General features: G+C 48.8%; 1 protein-coding gene across 2 annotated transcripts in view; it reads left to right on the forward strand.

The window, feature by feature from the left end:
- Positions 1-12,144, forward strand: part of ABR (ABR activator of RhoGEF and GTPase) — a gene marked incomplete at both ends in the record, with an annotated part of 132,654 nt that overhangs the window by 31,744 nt on the left and 88,766 nt on the right. The window contains one exon of one of the 2 annotated variants that reach the window (XM_084237187.1): positions 7,360-7,544. In XM_084237187.1, coding sequence (XP_084093313.1) covers positions 7,360-7,544 — 185 coding nt within the window. Of the gene's footprint in view, positions 1-7,021; positions 7,545-12,144 lie in introns of those variants that run through there. The other variant, XM_084237186.1, reaches the window with a different exon arrangement.

A 12,144-nucleotide genomic window follows, 5' to 3' on the forward strand; every position in this document is an offset into this window, starting at 1 on the left:
AGTAATAATTTCCTGGGCTTGTTGAACATAATGATCCTAAGATTCCTCACAGGGTTGCTCTGAGGGTAAAATGAAGTAGTGGACAGTGCAGTGCCCAGCACAGTTACAAACAACAGTGAGCATGCATGGGCCATGCCAGGAGATCCTGGAGAAATTCTGGAGTGGGGTCTACACGCCTCTGTCCCAACACCATGCAAAAGAGCTGTGGCTCCCAAGGGACTCTTGACACTGCTTTGGTGGGAATGATGGTCAGGCTTGGCCTTCCTGTTGTTTCCCAAAGCACTCCCATCCCATCATAAATTCTATGGAAGAACATAAGTTTATCTCCTAATATCAGCTTTGCACCACCCCTGCTTGGAGGGCAGGACCATTCCACACCTGGAACCTAATTTTATCTTGTATCCATACGTTCTTAAAGTGTCCAAAAAGAGATTGGAGATTAGAAACCTTCCCCCCACTGTCCTCAGCATCTGTTTGGGTTTTGGGGGATACCAGAACATAATCTTGGCTGTGTCTATAGGTCATTGGTGCCAGATGGCCTCAGGGGAAGTTTGTAAAAAGCTTAACACCTGTATGCCTCCCGCCATTTGGGCTCCTGCCTCCCCCTTGCACCTAACAGAGCTTAAAATAGTAAAATGAAGGCTGGCTTTTTGAGTTTGAACATAAGCCAGCCTTCTTCTTTCCCAAGAGAGCATATCTGAGAGCTCCACAGTCTGTCACTGGTTGGCTCTTATCCCGTTATCTGGCATGGTCACCATGTCAGACTTGTCCACATGTGGTCCCACCAGGGTGACTCCTGGGTCCTCTGGATGTCGCAGGACTCTGCCTGTATTGTAACTCAACAGAGGAACATAGGCATTGGGAGGAATAATCTAAAGTTATTGATGCTCCCTAGTGATGTGCCTGGCAAGCCCCCACAGTAGGTGAAAGTCCAGATCAACAGTCCTGCTGAATCTTCCTGACTCTTAACTATGTTCATAAGGCCCTCTGTGTGCTGGTCTGTGCCCACTTCTCCAGCACTGTCTGCCCCCTCACACCCTCCTGCTCACTCAGTGTTCTAACCAAGTCAGGCTATTTATAGTCCCCTTAAGGGACCCTGCTGTTTCACTCTTTGTGCCTTTGCCAAGCCTCTTCTCGTTGCCTAGAACTCTGCTCCCGTTCCCCATCTGCCTGGCAGGCACCCACATATCTTTCAAGAGTCAATTAATATTATTAATAACAGCAGCTAAGATTTATTGGGTGCTTACTATGTGCTAAGTGTTGTGTGAGCATTATTCAGTTTAATCCTTGCAGCAATCTTGTGCACTAGCTCCCCTCGTCATCCTCTTGCACATTCATTCATTTGACCAATACTCATTTATAAGTGACTGCCTTGTGCCAGGCTCTCTTCTCAACAGGGAGGTTAGGAAGTGATAGAGCCTGGATTGGAACCAATACCCATTTATAAGTGACTGCCTTGTCCCAGGCTCTCTTCTGAGCAGAGAGATTAGGAAGTGACAGAACTAAATGGAACCTAAACTAGTGACCCCAGGGTCCTTGCTGTGAACCACAGTGATAAGCCACCTCCCTCCCAGTATTACCCAACCCCTTCCAGCTGTTTCCCACTTGCTCTTCTCTGCCTCTCTGTGCCTGTAAGATACTTCTTGATAACATTTAGGATTTTTTTTTTCCCTTATTGGACTGCCTTCCTCTACTGGGCTGTTAGGCTGCCTTCCTCACTTAGGAATGTGCCAGAAAATCCAACATATAGGGGCATTTTCTACTTAGCAAGAAATGAAGTAGACTGTTTCTAGTGTGGCTCAGTAGCTCAACATCAGCAGCAGGGAAATATCACTGGTCTTTCTTGATCATTTCCTCATGGCAACAATGTAACTACTGTAGCTCCGGTCATCACTTGAACTCAACTGAGTTCAAGTTGAGACATTTCTTTTTGATTATCAAAGTAAATGCTGTGCCATCAGCCCCAGCATTATATCTCCTGAGTCTCATTGGCTAGAATAACGTCAAATGGTCAATCCCATTTGCAAAGAGGCAGAAAGGCAGAGAAAGTGGGTATCTTGCTTAGGACTGGATACATTGTCCCTTATATAAAACCAGGGTAAGGTAATCAGGGAAGAAGGGAAGATGAACATTAGGTAGGAGACCAGCAGTATCTGCTAGTGTCCTAGAGAACAGAGACCATGTATTAATTTCTCACAAATTCCTACATTCTGGATGTTCTATAATTGTCCTGTGTTTTTATTGCCTTGCAGGCTTACTCGATGCAAATACAGACATTCCCATTTTCTTCATAATATCATACTGTCCATACTATTATTAATTACCTTTTTCACTTAATAAGATGATGTACATCATCCATATGATGTTTATGGGTACATAATAGTCCATCTTGGAGAAATACTGTAATTTATTCAGACAGTCCCTATAATTAATCATACAAGTTGTTTTTAATATTTCACAATCATAAACAGCCCTGGGATTAATAACTTTGTAACTTTATTTACATTTATGATAAATTTCTTAGAACCCATTCTTAGGTTAAAAGCTATGCCAACTATTAAAGCTTTTTTTATATCAGTTACCAAATTGAAAAGTTGTGCCATTTGTATAAGTAAGCCCTCCAAGAGTTTCTGAAAGTGGTTTTTCTCCGACAACTTTGGACATTTTCTTTTTTTTTTCCCTAAAACTTTGTTTGCTTTTTTTTTTTTTAAGATTTATTTATTTATACAAGAACCGGGGTACAGGCCTGATGCATGGGAGGGTGAAAGGACTCACCAGAGACAGAGCGGGGAACAGAACAGGCAGACTGATGAAACACACTGCTGAGGGGAGCAGCAGGCGAGACAGGAGAGGTCTTCTCGCCATGTGGGTTGCTCCAAAACCGGCAGGGATTGAACCGGCGCTGCAGAGGCCCCGGACAGCTTCACAGCGCTGCGCCCAACTGCCTGCGCCACCAGGGAGGCCCTGGACATTTTCTTAATCCTTGCTGATTTGATAGGAAAATTGCAAAAAATAAAAGTTTATGTTTTCTTTGATTACAGATGAGGTTAATATTTTTAAAAATATATGTACATAAGGCATTTATAGTTCTCATTTAAATTTCCTGTTCATTTCTTGTGCTCAGAAAGTTGAGTTATATGTTTTTCTCATTAGTTTGCAAAAGTGCTTTATATATTCAGGGGACAGGAGGTCCATAGGAAAGGGTGAATCTGAGTTGTATTTGAAGGTTTAATAAGATTTCACCAGGTGGGCTACGGGTTAGGAGGATATCCCAGGTAGAGGAACAGCATGTTATATAAGACAGCAGAATATGACCCTGTAGAGCCGGAGTAGGGTTTTGACCACGAAGGGCTCAAGAAGAGGAGTTTGGGCTGTACACTTCAAGTGAGTGGGGGATTGCTGGGTTTTGAACAGGGCAGGAACATGATCAAATTTGCTGTTTGTCTGCTATGGAAATAGAGTATTGGTGAAGATGGGAAGTAGGAGGAGTGGGGACATTTAAGGGTGTAGGAGGTGAGAAGCAGGAAGAGGAAGGAATCTGGTGTATTAACATCAGGAGAAGGCTGGATTTCAGGTTTCTGAGAGTGGAGATGTCGAGGAAACATATGCATCTGCAGCTGAGACATCTTCCTGGGGTATAAATAGAATTTGGGAGCAGGAGCAGAGTAGGGGTGACAGAAGTCTGGGGTCTACCGGTTTTTCCCATAATGTTATTATGAAAAAGTTCAAAATAGATCCAAGTGTAGAGTGAACACCCATATATTCACATTGAGCCCCTATCATTGCCTACACTTGTTTTGTGTCACACCTATTCATCTCTCTTCCATCTTATTTCTTGTTTTAGAGTTAATTGTAGACAACAGTATACTTCTCTTCAGCACTTCAGCATGCATATCATTAACTGGAGATCAATACTTAGTGAGATACACAAATCTTAAATGCATCCTTTTTTTTTTTTTAAATATTTATTTATTTATTTATACAAGCAGTGGGTACAGTCAGAAGCACGGGAGGGTGAGAGGATTCACCAGAGCCAGAGCGGGGAGCAGAGCAGGCAGAAGGACCGAAGTACACTGCTGAGGGGAGCAGCGGGCGGGCAGCAGGAGAGGTCTGCGGTCTGCCGCCATGTGGGACCCTCCTCCGGTGGCCGGGGAGCAGCCGGGGATCGAACCGGCGCTGCAGAGGCTGTGCGCAGCTTAGAAACCCAGCGCTCAACCACTGTGCCACCGGGGGAAGCCCCTTTTGATGACCTTTGATGAACACAGACACTTGTGTTGTGGCAAAAAGCGGAATATTTCCATTTCCCCAGAAAGTTCCCTGTGCCCCTTACTCCTGTCCCCTCCCCCAGAAGCAGCCATTATGTTTTGTTGTGTTTTTTTTCTAACCGCAGGAAAGTTTTGTCTGTTCTAGAAATTCATATAAGTGGAGACACTCAAGATGTGCTATTTTGTGCCTGGCTTTTTAGTGTCTTTTACTTAGTGTCTTACTTAGTGTTTTACTAAGTGTCTTTTACTTAGTGTAATGTCTGTCAGAACCTTTTTTAAAAAAAATATTTATTTATGCATACAAGAATTGGGGTACAGGCCAGAGATGTGGGGGGTGAGAGGATTCACCAGAGACAGAGTGGGGAGCAGAACAGGCGGATTGACTGAAATACACTGCTGAGGGGAGCAGTGGGCGAGCCAGGAGAGGTCTGCTGCGCCATGTGGGTAGCTCCCTGGCTGGGCATGGAACTCTTGCTGCAGTGGCTGCAGATAGCTTCATAGTTTATGTCTTAACCCCTTGCGCCACCAGGAAGGCCCCTATCAGAACCTTTTTTGTTGTTGCTGTGGTGTCAGCATTTTGTCCCTTCTTAATTGTACAACAGTATTCTGTTGTAAGGATGTAAAAGGAATACCCATTTTTAATTGGGGGGGGGGGGAGGTGCAGAGACAAAGGATTGCACCAAAGAGATTTACAAGAAACAGTGAAGGCAATAGGAAATGCACCCAACCAGAATGTCAAGGAAAAGCAGGTCAACTGCCTTTGGGTTTGACTGCATATAACAAAAACTAAGACAGTTATTTAAATAACATAGACTTTTTTGTTAATCTCATGTAAAAGAAGTCCTGAGGTAGCTAGTCCTGGAGATGGTATGGTAGCTTATTGTACCTTTACTGACCCAGGCTTCTTCTAGCTTCTGCTCAGCCATTTTCAATATAGGCTTTTAGCCACAAGGTTACCTCATGGTTCAATATAGCTGCTGGAGCGCCAGCCTTCCTATCTGCTTTTGCAAGTGACAACAGATGAAGGAAGAATGGAGAAACCTTCCCACCCACAAAAGTGTATCTTCCAGTTAAAACTATCTTTTAACAGCCTTCCTTAAAAGTTCCACACATCTCCATTTAACTAAATCTCATTAACTTAATCACATGGACCACCCCACTAGTTAAAATAGTCTTTTAAGCTAGCTGCTGGGCACACTGCAGCTCCCAATAGAATGAAGTTTCTGTTGGTAGAAAATGAATATTGACTGTCAATGGCTTCCTCTGCCTTCTTTCTTTTGAGACCTGATAGTCAACCATGGTCCACTCACTTTTCCTCTCTGTGTCCTTTCATAAATGGAGGCCTGTATTTGGCAGATTTCCATCCTTCTGAGTTCCCCAGCCTTGACCCAGGGCACTAATAGGACAGCCTAGGGGAGAGATGGCAGGTGTTAGATGATACCATGTTCTCTCCTTGTGCTTCTTCAAAGTAGGTCTCCCCAAACACCCAAGTCCACTTTCAGTGCCAGACTCGGGCAAATTAGAGGCTTCTGCTCCTCTGGGAGTTGGCTCTCCCCCTGCCAACCTCAGAATTAGGTCCTGTGCCTCCAGAGCATTTGGTCCTATTTCCCGGGTGCATGACAAACACGCGCTCAGTGGCTCATCACCAGCACAGGTGGTTCTTCATGTGTATGTCGGCCCTGGGGAAAAAGAAACAGTCCATGTTCTCTGACAGCTTAATGGAGAAGAAGGCAGTAGGAGCAGGTGTAACAAGGCCCGGGGAAGCTCTCGGCTGCCAAAGGGCCAGATTGAACCGAGCATGGCCATGGCCTGCACCCTGGTGACCCGTTGACACCATTCTCAGGCTGCCAGCTGCCATGGGGCTAGTGTATTGTGACAGAGGAGGAGCCAGGGCCCCCTGCAGAGAACTTGGCTCAAGCCTCAGACCTGAGTGGGACAGAGCATTCCTCTGCTCATTCACTCTCTCCACACTCATTTCCTGAAGCCTGCTGCATGTCAGTCCACGGGTGCAGGACTGAGACACCCAGTTCCTGCCTCAGGAACTCAGGGACCAATGGGAGGATTGGTAGGGGCACTGGAAGGCCATATGCTGTAGAAGTTCTGAACTGGGACACCAGGGAGACCATCCCTGAGGAAGTGATGTCTGAGCAGAAATAAGACAGGCCTAGTGTAGGGAGGGGGGCAGGGTAGTGGGAGTTTCCTCCTGCTACAGAGGAGGAGACTCCTGCTGGTGGGGTTTGACCCGGCATCTTTCTGAAGTGCTGCCCTGCACACCCATGGGCCCAGCCTACTGTCCCCAGAACTGGTGTCCATGCGTGGGCTCTGGAAACCACCCGGGTGGTGCTGGCAGCACCAACGGGGTTAACTTCGACTTCCTGTGGCCTTTTCTTTCCTATGTCTCTGAAGGAAGCCTGCATTGAAATTATAGAAATAAGGGCCTGCTTTTGAGGAGTCTGCTGTTCAACTGTGTCCCTGCCAGGCCTCGGGGCCGCCTCTCGCCCACGTTCTGCCAGCCTCAGGCTTTGATCTGTGTGGAGCCTTGTACTGAGGGGTGAGGGCTTCCTTGGATGCAGTTCCTCAACCCCCCACTCCGAAACCTGCTCTGGTTCCCTTGGAGAGATCTGGCTCTGTGTACAAATGGTACCCAAGGAGGAGGGGCTCAGGAAGTGACATCGTTTGGCCCGCCCCCACCTCCCTATTCCCTATAAAAAGCAAAATGGTGACTCAGAGAGGAGAGTTGGAAGCGTCCTGCCTCCTGCTCCCACTGTTAATTTTTAGACTTGGAATTGGGCAAGAGGCAAAGGAAGCAGCAGCTCGAAAGACGCGACTGACATGCTATTAAGCGGGTGGCAGCAGCAGAGCCTCTCCTCCCTGACTCCCAGCAGCCTGTGAACTGCAGCGCCCAGTGCCTGCTGGCACTTCCCAGCCACTCACGGGGCCCGGGCCCCCCCACAGTCCCCCCTGGCCCGGGTGGCTGTGGATGCTGTGGCCGGGGTCATGGCAGCTGGGGGCCGCCGCCGGCGCCCGCTGCGCTACCAGTCCCTGGCAGCCCTCGTGGAAGACTCTCAGTGGCCTTTCTTGTTCCTTGTCTCAGACTTCAGCTACGGGGCAGACGACTACGACGGAGAGGGGAATGAGGAGCAGAAGGGGCCCCCAGAGGGCTCAGAGACCATGCCATACATCGATGAGTCGCCTACCATGTCACCTCAGCTCAGTGCCCGGAGCCAGGGCGGTGGGGACAGCATCTCTCCCACCCCACAGGAGGGGCTGGCACCTGGGGTAGGTACACCTGCTTTTCCCTCCTTGGTTTGGGAGAGGGGGCTTTGTTGGAGATGGTGGGGTCTGTAGGGAGGCATGGCTGCCATGGGTCGGCTGTGCCTAAGAGGCTACTCTCAGGATGGGGAGATTGGGACCTGGCTGCTCGTCATCTCTTCCCGGCCTGGGCTCCTCTCAGACTAGGCTCCCTCTCCCCCCACCTGCTGCTCTCTCTGCCTCCCTTACCAGCCATCTGCTTCCCCTGCCTCCTGGACACCCTCACCTCCTCATTCAGCTTTCCCTTTCAGCCCCTCTCCAGCAGAATAGGGCTCGGGGAGGGAACAGGTTCTTCTCTTTAGGTCCTGGCTGGACAGTGGTGCATGTGACCTATGGACTGTCCAGGTGCGGGTGCAGCAAAGCCAAGGCTGACTGGCTTGGTGCTCGTGGTGGGGTGGAGTGAGCTGCTTGTGTAGCATTCCCTGAGGGCCATGGCCCCATCTAGTCCTCTGTTGAGTCCATAAGAGAGTGAGCCCCGATAGTATCCATCTCTTCTCTTATCGACACACAGGATCTCTGCTGCAAAAGGAAGCATTTTACAAGGAATATTAAATATGTGCTCTGAGACAGGCCAGGGAGGTAGAAATGTGTGGAGGTTTGCAATCTTTGTAATTAATGCGGTTCCTGGCCACAGGGACGGCTCTGTCTGGACCCAGCTTGTGCGCGTGCTGGGACACATGAGCAGGCGAGACAGAAAGATTCCTAGGGCTGATCTCTGCAGTTTGGGAGAATCAAAGCCATTCCTGTTTTGGGGGCTTGGGGGACCTGGTTTTGCTTGGTAGAGGGCTTGTCCAACTGTGTTCTGTGGGGTCCCCTTTCTTCTTTCTAATACCCATGGAGAAGCAGCCACTGGGATGCTGTGAAATGCCTGTTTCCCTAATCCAGGGCTCAGCACCCCCCACTCCAGCAGCCAGGGGGCTGCCTGGATACTACTAACTCTTAAGAACCCCTGTATCCTACCCTCCCTAGCCTCCTTGGCCACCCTCCACCCTTCCATAGAGCTCTCACCCCCTCTTCACACTCCGGAGTGGCTGTTATAGCCTTTGGCAACAAGGGCCTTGGCAACCGGCTTCCCACTTGGGGAAAGCCACATTGTTGCCATAGCAACAGAGGCTGAGGCAGAGCTTAGCGGCTGCCAGGCAGTGCAAGTTTAGGAAGGGATGGTGGGGCGCCGCTGGGGGGGTGGAAGGCATGAACAAGAGTGGTATTGGTCATGTTCAGACCCCCCACAGCCTGCCTCCTGTCAATCTACGGAAGGGTGGCAGAGTTAAGATTCTTGCTACTGATAAGAGGAGAGGGTATTCTGGGACCTGAACTGAGCCCAGTTGTGGGGAGCAAAAAGAAACTCTTGCTTTCCATTTCTGCCACAACTAGGGCTCTAGGACCCCCTTAGGAGACTCAGTGATTACCCTGCTGTGAGTGAATGGAGGAAGTCTCCATTCACTCACAGCAGGGTAATCACTGAGGGGGCCGGTAATGCTGGCTGAGAGTGGAGGACATGTGCCCCAAAACATGCAGCTTGCTGAAGAGAGAAGCGCCTTTGCCTTTTTCCTTGTTTCCTGTCCCTGTTTCCTTCCCTGATTTCACAACTACTTTGCTGGAGTGCTTCTCCTTCACTTTTTAGATTCCCTAGTGAAAGGTATTGTCAAGTGCTTTCTCCAGTGAAACAGGTCAGTCATAATGGAGAATTGCCCCCCACCTGTGCTCCGACTTAGCCCATTTTGCTTGGTGGCCCACAAAGGAATAACTTAGTTTGAGGACTTTAAAATCAAGACCTGAGGGCCTCCCTGGTGGTGCAAGGGGTTAAGCACTGCATTGTGAAGCAATCCACAGCCTCTGCAACATGAGTTCGATCCCCGGCTGGCCAGAGAGCAACCCACATGGCATAGCAGACCTCTCCTGTCTCACCTGCTGCTCCCCTCAGCAGTGTATTTCGTCAGTCTGCCTGTTCTATTCCCCACTCTGTCTCTGGTGAATTCTCTCACCCCCCACGTCTCTGGCCTGTACCCCAGTTCTCATATGCATAAATAAATAAATGTTTAAAAAAAATATCTAGACCTTGGGAGCCCCAGGATTGATTTTTACATTATTGACTAGAATGCATGCAAAATAGGAATGGGGAACATCTATTCCACTAGGGTCTTCTAGTGGAGAGTCCGTCTGCCTGCCCTCCTGAATTACATCTGTGCCCTTCTGCTGTATCCCTGGCCCCACCTAGTGGACTCTTCAAGTACTGCTGTTTACTTTGGGGTACGTGGAAGGTGTAGACACACCTCTTCCTGAGTACTTGGCTGTTTCAGTTAAGGAAAAAAAAACAAGATTTCTGGTTCTTGGCTCTGATGATTTGATCAAGCAGGTCCCCTAGCTGCCAGGCTTCCTGTTGGGGTCTTAGGAACTGAGGATACTTGCACCAAATCAGATAATTATTCTAAATGTTCAGATATCTGACCTCTGAAAGCTGGGCCTTCCACACTCCACCCAAATATGCAGCCAATCTGTACCTGGAATCCCTAGATTTTTTTGTACTAGTCAGGTTCTCCAGAAGAGCAGAACCCCGTGTGTGTGTGTGTGTGTGTGTGTGTGTGTGTGTGTGTGTGTGTGAGAGAGAGAGAGAGAGAGAGAGAGAGAGGGAAGAGGGGAGGGAGGGGAGTCCAAGAGGATCTGTAGTCAGCAAGCTGGGCCTCTGGAGAACTGATATCTGAAACCAGCAGGCTCGAGACCCAAGAAGAGCCCATGTCTCAGTCCAAGTCTGAAGGCCAGAAAAGAAAAAGAAAAAAAAGCCCTAGCTCAACAGTCAGTCTTTCTGTGCTAGTTGTGTCTTCAAGTGTGAGGGAGGGCAGTCTGCTTTCCTCAGTCCACTGATTCACATGATAATCTCACCCAGAAATGTCCTCACTGGCACACCCAGAATAATGTTGAACCAAATTTCTGGGCATACTGCGACCCAGTCAAGTTGAAAAATTAATATTCACACTTACTCTTCTAAGAGAATGGAAGGACCATGCACTTTGTTTTTATTTTTTTTTTAAGATTTATTTTTATTTATTTATTTATTTTGTTTGTTTGTTTGTTTATACAAGCACTGGGTACAGTCAGAAGCACGAGAGGGTGAGAGAATTCACCAGAGCCAGAGCGGGGAGCAGAGCAGGCAGAAGGACCAAAGTACACTGCTGAGGGGAGCAGCGGGCGGCAGGAGAGGTCTGCGCGCCATGTGGGACCCTCCTCCGGTGGCTGGGGAGCAGCCGGGAATTGAACCGGCGCTGCAGAGGCTGCGGGCAGCTTCGCAACCCAGCGCTCAACTGCTGCGTCACCGGGGAGGCCCAGGACCATGCACTTTGGATAGGTGGGCATTTCCTACTTTAGCTGGAAGATGCTGAGTGAGTGTCATAGCACCTCTGAGCCTCAGTTTTCTCATCTCTAAATAGAACTGCCTAGAGGGTATTGAAAGGAGAGAATGTGATAGCACAGGTGAGGTCTGAAGCATTGGGCCTGGCTAGCTGTGGATGCTTAGTCCTTGGCAACCAGGACCCACAAAACTTTTCTCATCAGTCTTGAGTGGAGTGGAGAGCCAAAAGCATTGCCAGGACCTGGTCTAATGAATATTTGCTATATAATGACTGAATCTGCTTTTGCAACCTGGTTTTTGTGGTGGGATCATTCCTACCAGATGTGATAGCCCTGACGAAGTCAGGTCTCTGTGATGTTGGCAAGACGCATATTCCTCACTCCCCAACATGTCCCCTGGAGCTGTGCAGCTCACAAAGGTATCAGGATAACACCTGAATGTCACCCTGACAAGGGTCATACTTGTCCCAGACCCATCATTTTCCTCAAACCAGCAGAGCAGAGCACCCTAGCAAGGCCAGAGCCATAGACCACTGGTGGCTCAGTTCAACTGAGAGCACCTGGATTCACCTTGGGAAGGAAGGCTGGGGATGCTCCATCTCAGCTGACAAGTGGGGACACAGGTTCTTCTGCCAAGACCATGGAAAGCTGCTCTCCACAAGCCAGACTCTCCTCTGTCTCCCCTCTCAGGAAGTACAGTCAAAAGGCCCCACAAATCAGAGAGAAGATCTGTTCTGTCTCAGCTGGGGTACAGGCCAGAGGTGCGGGGAGTGAGAGGATTCACCAGAGACAGAGTGGGGAACAGAACAGGCAGATTGAATGAAATACACTGCTGAGGGGAGCAGTGAGCGAGTCAGGAGAGGTCTGCTGTGCCATGTGGGTAACTCCCTGGCCAGGGATAGAACTCGTGCTGCAGAGGCTGCGAATTGCTTCATAGTGCTGTGCTTAACCCCTTGTGCCACCAGGGAGGCCCTCAGCTCTATAATTTTTTAGCTGTGTGACCAGAGGGATGCCACTTACCCTCTCTAAACTCCAGTTTGCTCTGTAAAAATACTGAGAATTTCTTCTCTCTCTCTTTCTCTCTCTCTCTCTCTCTCTCCACCCCCCGCCACACACAAGCACCATTGTAAAGACTGCATGCATGTTGGCATGGATTTCTCAATGTCTAATCCTACTGTCGTACATAGGTTGTCTCACTTAAGACGTGCCGCAACTGTGAGGT

Source organism: Talpa europaea (genome assembly GCF_964194135.1).
Source record: "Talpa europaea genome assembly, chromosome: 7".
Taxonomy (NCBI): Eukaryota; Metazoa; Chordata; class Mammalia; order Eulipotyphla; family Talpidae; genus Talpa; species Talpa europaea.